General features: G+C 30.6%; 1 protein-coding gene and 1 long non-coding RNA gene across 2 annotated transcripts; both read left to right on the top strand.

Moving 5' to 3' along the window:
* Positions 1 to 627: 627 nt before the first annotated feature.
* LOC140048610 (uncharacterized) lies at positions 628 to 1462 on the top strand. Its single transcript, XR_011845101.1, has 3 exons — positions 628 to 688; positions 940 to 1189; positions 1393 to 1462. It is a non-coding gene; the product is annotated as an uncharacterized lncRNA (long non-coding RNA).
* Positions 1457 to 13048, top strand: LOC140048609 (ATP-binding cassette sub-family C member 4-like). Its single transcript, XM_072093362.1, is given in 20 exon segments — positions 1457 to 1500; positions 2143 to 2244; positions 2481 to 2672; positions 2965 to 3146; positions 3636 to 3732; positions 4332 to 4517; positions 4755 to 4886; positions 5251 to 5343; positions 5797 to 6001; positions 6580 to 6659; positions 7186 to 7336; positions 7697 to 7924; positions 8842 to 8951; positions 9651 to 9842; positions 10088 to 10243; positions 10433 to 10522; positions 10825 to 10919; positions 10921 to 10995; positions 12058 to 12163; positions 12441 to 13048. Coding segments are annotated over 19 exon segments (2607 nt in total). The 5' UTR covers positions 1457 to 1500; positions 2143 to 2166; the 3' UTR covers positions 12600 to 13048.
* The last annotated feature ends 888 nt before the right edge of the window (positions 13049 to 13936 follow it).

The raw sequence follows: 13936 nt of genomic DNA, 5'->3' as shown, positions 1-13936 counted from the left end.
TACAAGCCAAATTTGGAGCACTTTTCTCTAAATACAGGTAAATATACATAAATGAAATGCATCTATTTTATAAGAATGAGAATTTATTGTTATATGCATTGGTGTGTTCTAAAGAAAACAAGTATTATGAGCGTGCCTCATAACTAAAATATCATATTAAATATATCTTTATATTTGTTTAATATATGATATGATTATATCATATATTTTTTAACAAGGCCATATACATGGCTGTAGAGTCGCGTTTGCATGCACGCGACTAAAACACGCCACTAAAAACAGACAAAAAGTACAGTTTAAGATGGTAATAGACATATCAAGGGTGAAGCCCATTTGACTGCTAAAATAAAATAATGAATTGCCTTTGATATCTCTTTTGACAAGACTTATATGCTAGCGCTCCCCGTTTTGAAACATATTAAGAGCGCCCTGAATACAAATAACAAAGGTATCTTAACTGCGTGTAGGCCTATATTACAGAATATAGCAAACCCGAAGTTTTACTTTCATGTATACAGTCTACACCAAATTATATGAAGTTCTGATTAAACAAATCCATCTTTTTCCTTAAACTAAATTTTAATAAAAATAATGTAAATTGTACTTTCAGAGAGAAAACTGCAAAATTGACAGATGAAAGAATACGTTTTATGAATGAAATAATTGCAGGAATGCGAGTCATTAAAATGTATGCTTGGGAGAAGCCATTTACGCAGCTTGTGTATGATTGCAGAAAGTAATTAGGCCTACTGTATTTTCTAAATGTGCTTGTCTGTAGCTTAGAAAACTTAGTATCATGGCTATTTCATTAATAATGTTCTTCATCCGCACTTTTTTTTAAACAAACTATTTTCTGCACATTTAAGAAAAGTATTTATTTCTGGTTTGGGTGACTTTGTAATTAAGTAATTTTACTAACTGTTTATAATTCGATTACAGCCGTGAAATAAGCAAAATTCATAAAAGTACATTTCTTCGTGGGTCTAATTTTGCATTCTTCTTTACGACCACGAGCCTGGCTAGTTTTGCAACATTTGTCGTATACTCATTGGCAGGGAATGCCCTTACAGCTAGGAAAGTATATCTAGCTATTCCACTGTATAACGTACTACGTCTAGATGCTGGCCTGTTCCTGCCAATTGGTATCATGATGGTAACGGAATCAATTGTATCGTTGCGTAGAATTAAAGTAAGTATAATGTTTATTCTTCTAACAGAATAATGAGGACCAACATTTATTCTAATTTTTCAAAATGGTGGTGGGCTTAGATTATTCTTAATTGTTTCGGCTTGGCTAAGAAACATTATCGTTGTTGTAGGCCTACGTTTCCTCTTCTAACTGTTGTTAGTAACATAAACCAAATTAAAATGAAACATAATATTATGCTTCAGGAATTTTTAATGTTAGAAGAATTGGTTAATGAAGAGGATAATAGCAATCGACATGATTCAAAAGATGGGGAAGTTAAGGTTGAGAACGTTTCAGCTTCGTGGAATCACGTGAGTGAAAATTGTGGATTGGCAGAGATCGGATTCTTTCAGGTCCCTATACTTGCGTCAGCGTCGTGCTTAGTCACTAGCAAACTTCCCCAAACACTCTGTTTTGTTCAAGTCTACACGAAAATCCAGTACTTTTTCCATCTGCTGATGACTTCTAACATAATCTGTATTGTCAAATCTTATGCATACTCGAGCAAAACTCTTGACAAGACACGTAAACACCATACAACTGGTTTTCAGAAGTCAGGCCTTGAATCGTCAAATTAGTTAGCTAGTGATTTTGGAATCAACAAATGACCGTTGTTGTAGTCATGCGATTTTATAATATACGGTAGTGTAGATCGCTCAGTGTAGACAGTAGTCCTACTAGCTTACGTACTTCTTCAAAGAGTTGCAACTAATATGTAGGAAGATTTTTATTGTTCCGAAGACAGGCTCCATTTACATTTTGATAAAGTGGTACACATTAGAAAAACATTCATTGCCAAACTCGGGGTTTGGTATATAATTGTTTGCATGTAAACTAATGTTTCCTAGTTTAAACTATTTTCAAACTATGCATCCTATATGTATAAATCCTTAATTGAAGAATACAAACTAATTGAGTTTAAATTAAATTAAATTTGAGCTTTGTTTGACTAGATTGATGGTAAAACGTCTGCAAATATGGTATTAAAGAATATCAGTTTGAAAGTAAAAGGTGGAGAAATATTGGCAGTTGTAGGACCAGTAGGCTGTGGAAAGGTAAGATCTTGAATCAAGCGATGTTTATATTTATATTCAAACTCTTCTTGAATAATAATAGTTGAAAATCATTGCTCTCTGTTTGCCCTACGGTTACCCTCAGTACAGAAAAGCTAATACATGCACACCCAAGTTTTAGGTATAATAAGTTTCTCAACATCGTAGGCCTAACATTTCAGACTTATAACCTTAAAACATAACCAATTGCGAAACATTACTATAATTGTTTTTATTAGTCTTCATTGTTGATGGCAATTATGGGAGAAATGTCAGACTTTATAGGGGATGTAATGGTGCCTACAAGGCTTGCCTACACGTCGCAGCTACCATGGATTTTCGCTGGTACTATTAGAGAGAACATTGTATTTGGAAAACCGTATGACAAGGAAAAGTTTGATGATGTCATCAAAATATGTGCATTAAATGAAGTAAGTGGTGGTTACATTGTTGTATACGGTTCCAAGCTCTAAGAGAATACAGTAGGCCTACATTTAAATGATTAGTATGTTATTGACGTAGTTTTATGTCTATGGCAACATCATGACGTTCATGTTAAACCATATTTATAATCACTTTTCACAATCTTTCAAACCCTGCCTGATCGTTTATTGTAACTAACACATGACAGTCACAATGTGTAAACATATTCCATGATGTATGACTGCGTCATCCAAAATCGCCATTATTTAGCCTACGTGAATATATTATTCTCTTCTAAAGGATCTTGAAGTTTTACCAAAGAGAGAAGAAACACTTGTTGGAGAACGAGGAGTGAAGCTTAGTGGAGGTCAAAAAGCAAGAATTGGACTGGCAAGGTCTGTTTACATGGATATGGATGTATATCTTTTAGATGACCCTTTGAGTGCTGTGGATGCACACGTTGGAAAACATTTATTTAACGTGTATGTAGATTATTAGTATTTCATCGTTTCTACGTTCTATGATTTCAGTATATTGATCAAGTATAATATTATAATACATGTTAATAATGTAGATGTTTACTTATATCATGTAATCGCCAATGAAACACTGCTATTTTTTCTGATGTGTATTTTTATCGTTTTGATTTAGCTAGCGTTTTGCTTATTTTATTTTGTATCTGGGTTAAGATCTAGCCACTGCTGATACCCAAAGTCATTTTTTTTTTATTAATTTGCTTTTTTACTTATATCGTTAATACTGATAATAATTCAATTGTTGTTTTGGCTTAACATTGATAGAGTTTTTTCTTTTTGTTTAATATAGTATGTATTCGATCAATGCTTAACGAATTATGTATGGCGAATAGACGGAAATTTGAGAATTTGTGAATATCTGAATAGGAACTAGACATACACATGTTGTTATACATTTATTAATTAATAAAAATACTAAAGTTACCTTTCTTTCAGATGTATTCGAAATAAATTGAAGGACAAAGCATGTATATTAGTGACTCATCAACTTCAGTACTTGGATAATGTTGACAAGATACTTGTTATGAAAGACGTGAGTGCCTTTTGTTAATTGAATTTTTTTTAATTCAATTATATATTAAACATGGTAACTCATGTGTCAAGTTCAATTTATTTTCATAAGATACATCGACATATATACTATACTTGACATACTATGTAAAAACAAAAATGATAGTTTAAAAAAGTAGAATGAACTTATGCTGAAGAAACTTAAAAGTCTAGTTCCACCACAACAACAAAACATAAAAAAGTATGTAAGTCAAATATTTATATATAAATAAACATTTCAAGCATAGACAAAAAATGAATAGGCCTAAATAAATAACGAAAACAAAAGAATAAGTAAAAGAAAATAAAGCTACACACTGTTTTATACATAAATGCAAGTTGCCTTCAAATCTTCAACATATTATTATGCCAACAAAAGTCACATATGAAATGCAGACATGATTACATCTGTTTTAAAAATTCTATTAAATATAACTAACCATTTTGTTAATACTACAATAAAATAAATAATGTTTTCTTCGAAAGTTCCATAGTAAATAAATCAAAATGGAGATTCAATGACAAATGATTCTTCAATTCTTCATATAGGATTTATTGATCGTTTTCTGTATCTCTATATAGGGTCAAGTAGCTGGATATGGAACATACAATGAACTGCAATCGTCTGGGATAGACTTTGCTTTATTGCTCAAGGTACAGGAACCTGAAAATGATGAGTTTGGTTCACATAATTTACAACGAAATGAGTCGAAAGAAACGAACATCCTCGGTGAATCAGCCTGCTCTTTACAATCTATACAACCCAAGGTTAGATTACACATTTATAATCCTATCTGAGTCAAACACTTCCAGATATTGTGTTTATATAAGAAATTAAACATGGAAAAAAGAAACCTTATGTTTCATTACTTCGTATTATTTTTGGTCATGTCACTTAATCTGTATTGAAATTAAATAAGATGAATTGTGCTCTGTACCTGGAATAAAGTTACTATTATTATTATTATTATAGTCGTTGATGTATATAATGTATTATTTACGCAGCTTAAAGACGAGAACGAGCAAGAAATCAAACGAGTTGGTAACATCTCAGCCAACGTTTACTCGAGATATTTCACTGCTGGTGGTACCGTTTGGTTTCTATTGCTGTTTTGTATAATCAATGTTGCCGTTCAGGTACTTAATAACAGATCTTTTGTCCGTTATTGGAACACTTTAATTGTTTAACATTGTTGTACAGTGTTTTTATGATTTTTTTATCTGATTTTTCTGTATATTGTATGTATTTAATACACCGGTAAAATATTGTAATACTAAAAGTGTTATCACGTAAATGATGACATGGTCATGATCGTGATTGAGCAACTTTTGACCAAACACTAATGCAATCCGTACTTCTCGTACAGGAAACATGACAATACATTACTGTATTTAAAAAAATTAAAAACTTTAATATACGCTATTTACATTATTATATTTTATTATATGTAATTTTTATATTCTAAATTTACATCACAATACAAACTCACTTTTTTTGCAGTCTCTCCTTAACACAACAGACTGGTGGTTATCGTACTGGGTGTTTAAGGAAGAAACGGTACAAGAAGAATTGAATTTAGTTAATTCCAATTATGTAAGCATAATATATATATTTAACAAGGCCGTATACATGGCTGCAGTCGCGTGCTCAAATTTGAGTTAGTGTTTACCGACCGACCAACCAACCGACCGACCATCCGTCCAACCGACCGAGAGAGTGAGCTGTAGAGAGAGAGAGATAGGGAATTGCTTGATAAACTGTTATGTTATAGTATATTTATATGGTTTGTGTGTGTATGTTATTTTAAAAAGACAAACAAATAAAATTATTCCACTTATAAAAAGAGAATTTAAATAGACTGGGTAGACAGACTTCTTGTCTATTTTTGTTTATCATTACGGTTTAAAAAATAATAATTAAAATGTAATTTATTTTATTTTTAATTTTTAAAAATTTACCTTAAAGGTAAATTAATTAATTAATTATACTATTATGTGACATTAAATGGCATATAGAGAAATACATTTTACTTTTTTTTCACATTAGACAGCAGACCAATCAGCATTAGAGTTCGATTCAAATTGGTACATTTACATATTTTCTGCACTAACTGGTGTCTTGATTTTATTAAACTTTCTTCGAACATTGACAAGTTTTACAATTGCTGTCAACGCTTCGGAAAACTTGCATAATGAAATGTTCCAAGCCATAGTCCGTGCACCTATCAGATTCTTCGATATCAATCCAGTTGGTAAGTTTTATTTTCCTTTAGTTAGTTAAAACTATTCTTTCTAAAAATGTTTACTTAGTATAATTATTAGCATGCCTTTGCCTTTGAACATACAGTACACTGATATGAATCACATCCAATAAAGTAAATAAATAAAAACTCAAGAGTAGACATAATAAAATTGTACGTAAAGTATTGAAAATGTAGAGCGGTTGTTGATGATGGAATGTATTCCAGAATTGATGTTTGACAATGAGCTTATTAGTAGGAAAGAATATGCATAAACACGTCACAGAAACGTAAATGCATGTAAACTTTGGTTTAACAACGGCAAAACGTCTGATGATTGCTAGTATCGTTCAACCTAAGGGATCCATTCTTTTAATGATTTAGACCATTTTAATAGTGGTTCTTTTATATTGTAAAGGTAACAACAATGGGTAAATCTAATTATACTTTTACTTTTATGTGATCATAGTTTATGCCTATTACAAATCTATTAATACATTTTTTAATCTTCTACTACTGACATTTTTTAGCAAAAAATAATAATTACGAACTAAATACGAAATAAACATGCTTTCGTTTTCAATTTGAAGGTCGAATTTTAAATAGATTTGCTAAAGATATTGGCTATATGGATGATCTTCTACCAATGACGTTGGCAGATTTCGTACAGGTGAAACACATTATTACTATTATTATAATGTATTAATTATTAACAGCTGAATTGGTGTTTGTCATAAATTTGTATCAACATTATACAGATAAAATGGAAAAAAATGGACATTCATTAATTAGTAATAATAATTATTCTTAATAGTTAATTATTTCTTAGAAATTAATAATATCAAACAATGAACAATTTGTATACAGTAGCCTACAATACACCGAATTTTGTTTTATGTTAAAAAAATCTGTTCATATTGTTCTAAAGTGGTTACTTCAATCATAGAGGTATAAAATACCTCCATGCTCCAATATGGTCTTAATAAAATGCGTTAAACTCTTCTTAGACATTTCTGTCTATGGTTGTGGAGAAGTAAGATTCCAATTCATGGAGGTATAAAATACCTCAATGCTCTAATATGGTCTTAATAAACAAGTGAGTTAAACTCTTCTGTAACAATTGTGGCGGAGAAGTAAGATTCGTCTGTTAAATTAATTTCTTAATGATAATAATCCTTACTGGCCTTCTTTTTTAGGTTGCCTTGATGGTTATTGGCGTTCTCATTACTGTTGCTATTTTCAACCCGTTTATCTTTATTGTTGTTCTTCCACTTGGAATTATTTTTATATGGTTGCGCAGGTACTACTTACAGACATCACGTGACATAAAACGAATGGAAGGAATAAGTAAGTGTTGCAATAATTATTCTGTGTGCATTTGATTAATCGTGTATCCATCTTAACCATATATTTATACACAGCTTTATCATGTAACTTGTGTAACTAAATTGTGATCAATATAGCTTAGCAGTTTAAAAAAAAAAAAAAACTTATACGTAATACAGTAATGTTTCTATAATCACAAAATAACAGATTGAATTGAACTGAATTGAACATTGCCTGTAATTGAATACTGAAACATTTTGTCACACAGTTCATTAGTTCATTTACATCCAACAGTAAGTAAATCGTCAATTACATAATAGAAATGAATGAATTTAATTACTATAATTTTGTTATCAGTTGATTTATTTGGTTGTATTGCAGCTCGTAGTCCAGCATTTTCACATTTATCGGCCACTCTCAATGGTCTACATACTATTAGAGCCTTCAAAGTACAGCAGTCATTTGTACAAACATTTGAAAGTCATCAGGACCAGCATAGCCAAGCGTGGTATTTGTTTTTAGCTTCTTCGAGGTATTTTGGGATTTGTCTTGACTGGCTGGTGGGGACGTTCATTGCTGTTGTTACATTTGGATCTGTTCTCTTGTCTGGTACGTACATTATTAGTTTAGGTGGATCAGGTTGAATACGATATTAACGAATTTGAAACTATCAACCTTTTCATTATAATAACACATTCAAAACAAAATACTCGACAATAAAGCAATAAATTTCAGTTACAAATATGAAGAAAACTATAGATATGTATTGATTATTCCCATAATGAATGCAGATTATTCTTTGGCTGGTCATGGCCTCTTTTTCTTCATAATTTGTAGGTTTATTATTCAAAATGTTTCTAATAAAAAAACAATTCGTAATAAATATATTGAAGCAATCATGCTAATGTTATTTCAATTAACGATGTTGTCCCCCAAAAACATAACAAATAAAGATAAGAACTAAACAAATAATGTTTTTACGTATGAAAATACCAAATAAATGGTTAAATTCAACCAAAAAACACATTGGCCTCCATTCAATTTAACTATTTTTGCTTTTAGATTACAGTTTTTAGGTAAATATTTTTTTTTCTTTTCAATTGGTGGTCAAATAAATAACAATTATGTGACATTAAAATGTCATATTCATCAAATACATTAAAAAAAAATATCAGGAGGACATTATCTGACAACCCTATCTGGTTTCAATTTGTTTCATTCCGTTTGTAATAATATTACAAAATATAATATTATTATTCAATACATTTCCATGTAAATAATTGAAATCAGTGATAAAAAAAACACTTTGATTTCAGCACAGAACAACTCAACAACAACAAAAAACCACCATGAATCATCAACATTCGCCGTTTCAATGTATTTGTTAATTTTCAAGAGTCAAATGAGATGAGCATTTATTTCATTTCAATTCATACAAATTGATCACCATATTGGAACTGAAAGACGTCATAGTGAAAGGAGAATACTTACAGATTTTAATAATTTTTTTTTTCTTGTGTTTTCAGATGTTAGTAATTTAAATTCTGGATATGTTGGCTTGTCGTTAAGCTATGCCTTGTCTTTAATGTGTGATTTCCAATGGGGTGTCAGGCAAAGTGCTGAGTTAGAAAACCTGGTAAAAGATTTTATTCAAAAAGATATTAACCATAAGTCATAGACTATTATTATGTTATCAACTTGAACGGATCAATTGTTTTCAGTCATTATAAAATTACAGTCATTTTGATAACCCCAGTGTACAAACTTCTATCAATTTTTTATCACATTAACTGTAATGAACATCTGCCATTCATTCTAAACTCTATACATGAGCAATTTCACGATAAAAGGTTAATAATAAATTGACCTCAATCACGAATTATCCTGGAAGTATCAGGCCTAATTGGTTGTGTCTAATTTTCTAATTAATCGATTTATTAATGAAACGTTTTGTTAGTGCCTGAATAAATGAAAATATTATTCATAATAATAATAATACCATAGTATAATAAAAATATTACCATAGAATAGTTTACTGTTTGAAAACTTCATTCAGATTCAGTTTATTTGAAAGCCATGTCACAATTAATGATTTGTCAATAGGATATAGGCTTATAAATACCGCAATATGCCTCCAAAATATTATCCTTTATAAATAAATGTCTTTTGAATTGAATTGGATATTCATTGTACAGCTCTATCTACACTATCAAATCTTATGTTACAAAAGAAAGATTGATTTGCCCATATGGCAAAATGATGGCACATCACACTTTTTTTTGTCAGAAGATTCTTCTTCACCTAATTGTTATATTTTGTATTCCGACTATATTAGATGACTTCTACTGAAAGAGTAATTGAGTTTACTGATGTGGCGCCCGAAGCTCCACTTGAATCAAACTTAAAACCAGCATCGGATTGGCCTAAGGATGGACTAATAACTTTTGAAGGTGTATCGCTGGCGTACTATGATGGCGGGCCAACTGTATTGAAAAATCTTCATTGCTGCATAAAAGCGAGAGAAAAGGTAGGTAGGCCTACGATATCAAACGCTTTATCGAAGTGATTATTTATACTAATTTATACTAATAATGTTCACATATATGTTTTACATACATGTACCCCTTTTTAACCCCTTGCTGATAGAATGAAAGATTTGTCTTTTATACGCAAAAACATGATTTGTTTGGTTTCCTTCTGTACATTTTCTTTTTTATACGTACACAATTTGTACGTAACATTTTCCGTTCTTCGTGTTCAACATTGTTACAGGTCGGTGTGGCGGGACGAACTGGTGCGGGAAAAAGTTCTTTGATGACCGCTCTGTTGCGATTGGCTGAAGCCACAGGAAAGATTTTGATAGATGGAGTATCAATCGAGGAACTTGGATTGCATAACCTTCGAAAAAAAATTTCAATCATACCTCAGGTATCTTTAATATTACATTTTAAAACTAAAAAATACAAAAGTACAACATTATTATTAGTATGACAAAAATTGTAAAAATGTTATTTACTTTGTCTTTTTGGAAAGAAACCTCAGTTTATAGACTTCTATCAATAAAAAGTGAATTTATATTATTTTATATTCTGTATTTACAACTTTATTTTTTTTAAGGATCCTGTTATATTTACTGGATCGCTTAGAAGGAATCTAGATCCATTTGAAGAGCATACAGAAACAGATCTTTGGAAAGCTTTAGAAGAGGTTGGCTTATTAATTATCTAAGTTTTGTAACAGTAGCGTAACGGTTTCAGAGTTGGTTCCTTGACATTTTTATAGCTTTGTTCGATTTTTTTTTCGTATTTTTTAGTGCAGTTTAGGTCAAACATTTTCCTTTTGTTTAATGTTTTATTTTATGCTTAGTTTTGTCATTTTTAATTGTTTACTTTTGAGAAAATACTGTTCTAACAATAGTGCCATTACTTTTATTATAATAATACCGTTTAATGTTAAGGAAAAGTTGGTGTAAGTTGATCATGTATTTCTCCTCTTCTTTTCAACTTTAGGTTGAACTTAAAACAACAGTTTCAGAGTTTTCTGAAAAAATGGACACTCAAATTACTGAAGGTGGAACAAACCTCAGCGTCGGTCAACGGCAACTGTTGTTTGGCTCGTGCAATACTCAGACAAACTAGAATTTTAATTATCGACGAAGCTACCGCTAATGTAGATATCAGGTGAGCAGAAAACACTATTTATTTGTAATTTATACCGTAATGAAGACCATGGTCTTCTTGTTTTTTTTTTAGTAATATTGGGTGTTTTAGTCGCGTACAACTATGTCGGTCGGTTAAACAGTCAAATTTGCGCACACGACTGCAGCCATGTAAAATGTAAAACTGTAAAATGAACGTACGAAAGTCGATCGTACATTATATCTGCATCACAGGTTATCTGGCATAAAATCACCTTGTTGCTTTGAGATTCAAATAATCTATCTAAAAAATATGCTATAATATATTATAAAGAATCCGGCCCAGTGAGATTACTTTTGCAGATCAAAGAGGGGCGAAGGGGTATTATGTACATCGGTACGGTACAAAGATTTTTTAAATTACGGGGGAGTACTTCTTTTAAAAAAGAGGAGGAGTTTGGTAGTCGAGTGGTTTAGGATATATTCAGAAAGATAAGAATAACCACACCTGTCCACTCCGCTGTAAATAATCATATTTGTAATAACATATTGAAATTTCTTTTATATAATCAATTAAAATTGTTATTATGGGATAAGAAAATTGATTATAACTAATGCATATAATTTACTTTAATTAAAAAACGTCCAATATTAAATAAAAATTTAGGATTAAAAAATGATATAACCAATCATCTAATAAATAGTAATTCCCTATGTTTACAGTAATATAGTATAAAAACACCTGCATTTAATTATTGTTTACAACGAAATCTTAAAATTTTGTAGCAGTAATCTATTGCCATAGGCATGCGAAGCAAAAACTTCAAACCTCATTTCAACTAATAATAATTAATCTCCACTATTGAATAAAAGTGAAACCGTAGTCCTAAATTCCAAATACTTGAACCTTATTATCGCAATTCATTATAGGCCTATAACAAAAAATTGAAGTTGAACATAAAATATCGCATATAAAAAACACAAAACATTTCACTCAAAAGGTAAGAATAACAAGATATACATACCAATTGACATGTTGAGTTTGAGTTTAAATTTTAAACGTGTTATAGTTTTTGATAGTAATAATTGTTTTTTTTTCTTGCAGAACTGACAAACTTATTCAATATACCATTCGTAAGAAATTTAATCAGTGTACAGTTTTAACTATTGCCCATCGACTTAACACAATCATGGACTCTGATCGTATTTTAGTAAGTGTTTTCCTTAAAAAATCCAATCGCAATACTGTATTTCCGTGGAAGATTTACACAGCAATATTCATGTCGTACATCTGCCGTTAATAAACAGTGCTCATTCGTTTGTCTGCAAATTTTTTAATTTAAAAGTCCATATCCTAGAAGACACATTCTGAGACCAGAACTAAACCTTGGTCAAATGCGTAATTTATCTCTTTCTTAACCACTCGACGCGACTCGACATTCTTGCCGCCGTTTATGATAATACATTTTTATTTTGTTTATTCCATAGATTCTAGATCAAGGCCGCATTGTTGAATTCGATAAGCCGTTTCTTTTACTGCAGAAAGAAAACGGAATTCTGACAAAAATGGTGTCAGAAAGTGGACGAAAAGAAGCTGCCAAATTACTTGCAATTGCCAAAGAAAAACATTATAGCAATAATCTTTAACCTACTAAGCAGAAGTGGTTCTGTAAACAAAATTAGGTAACAGCACAGTACTACTTTATTTTAATTAAATCATTTTTAATTATGATCAGTCAGTTTTCAAAATGGGACCGTTTCATGCTGTCGTCTATTTACTCATTAAAGTATGTTTCATAAGCCAATATTACGTCTTACACTGACAAGGAACGGGACGTAACGAACCTCGTTTCTGTTGCTTACGTTTTTGTTTATGTTAGTTTAGGGGTTATTATGAGAGACAGTAATTTTTTTACTTCTAATTTGATTACTACAAGAAAAGTATTATGTACAATTTACCTCATTCGTTCATACAGATATTTTAGATGTTTACATTTTGTAAGTTTAATTTAATTACACAATCTATAATTAAACTATGGTTGGCAAACATTTTTATTGCATCGTTATAACAACGGTCTGTACTATTTTAATTGTTGTGTGATGTTTTCTCTATGTCTGTATAGTTTTGTACTTTATTAACGATGTATGTAATTGAATCAATGGTTACTTTGGTTTCAAAGAGAAGTAAAAACAAATATCTCATCTGATTGATTCTCACGAACAATAATAGATATCTAATAATTAATTTCTAGACAAGTGCATAGACCTATATGTATTTTCCGCTAGAACATTTTATGTCGTTTTATATTCTGCCTCATCTCTTGAGTGGAAGTTAAATGACCTATGTATAGTGGCAGAGTCTATAATAATAATACATGCTATAATACCTTCACTCTCCTAACTGTTTTGGGAGTCCCATTGATTCTTAAAAACATAGGCCTACAGGTGTACTTTTATTATTAAAACAATATCTTTGTGACGATAATTTCTACTCCGAATATACCAAAATATTTATGCGTTGAAAGTGGAAATTATGAGCACGCCTACAAAACAGCAAAGGCTTTTGAAAAACAATTTCGTTGAGACGATAATTTCTTATACTCCAAATACAACATTAACAAAATAATTCCCGATATAAATTTAAAACAATAATAAAGACGTTTTATTTTCAAATAATGACTACGCCTACAAAACAGCATAGGCCTACAGTTGGACTTGTACTATTAAAAACATACGATGACGATAATTTCTACTCCGAATATAACATAGTATCCCGATATAAATTTAAAACAATAATAAAGACGTTTTATAATCAATTTATGCGTTGAAAGTGGAAATAATACCAATAAAAAAATCACACGAAATTGTACTCTCAACGGCAATGCAACTTAATACACAACAAGTTGGCAAATAATTAACAATTAATACACAGTAGTAAATTATAATGGTCTGACCTCAATAAACAGTAAAACATATCACTTAAT

This window comes from Antedon mediterranea, chromosome 5 (genome assembly GCF_964355755.1).
Source record: "Antedon mediterranea chromosome 5, ecAntMedi1.1, whole genome shotgun sequence".
Taxonomy (NCBI): domain Eukaryota; kingdom Metazoa; phylum Echinodermata; class Crinoidea; order Comatulida; family Antedonidae; genus Antedon; species Antedon mediterranea.
Note: the sequence above shows the minus strand (reverse complement) of the source record. Positions and strands in the feature narration are given on the sequence as shown.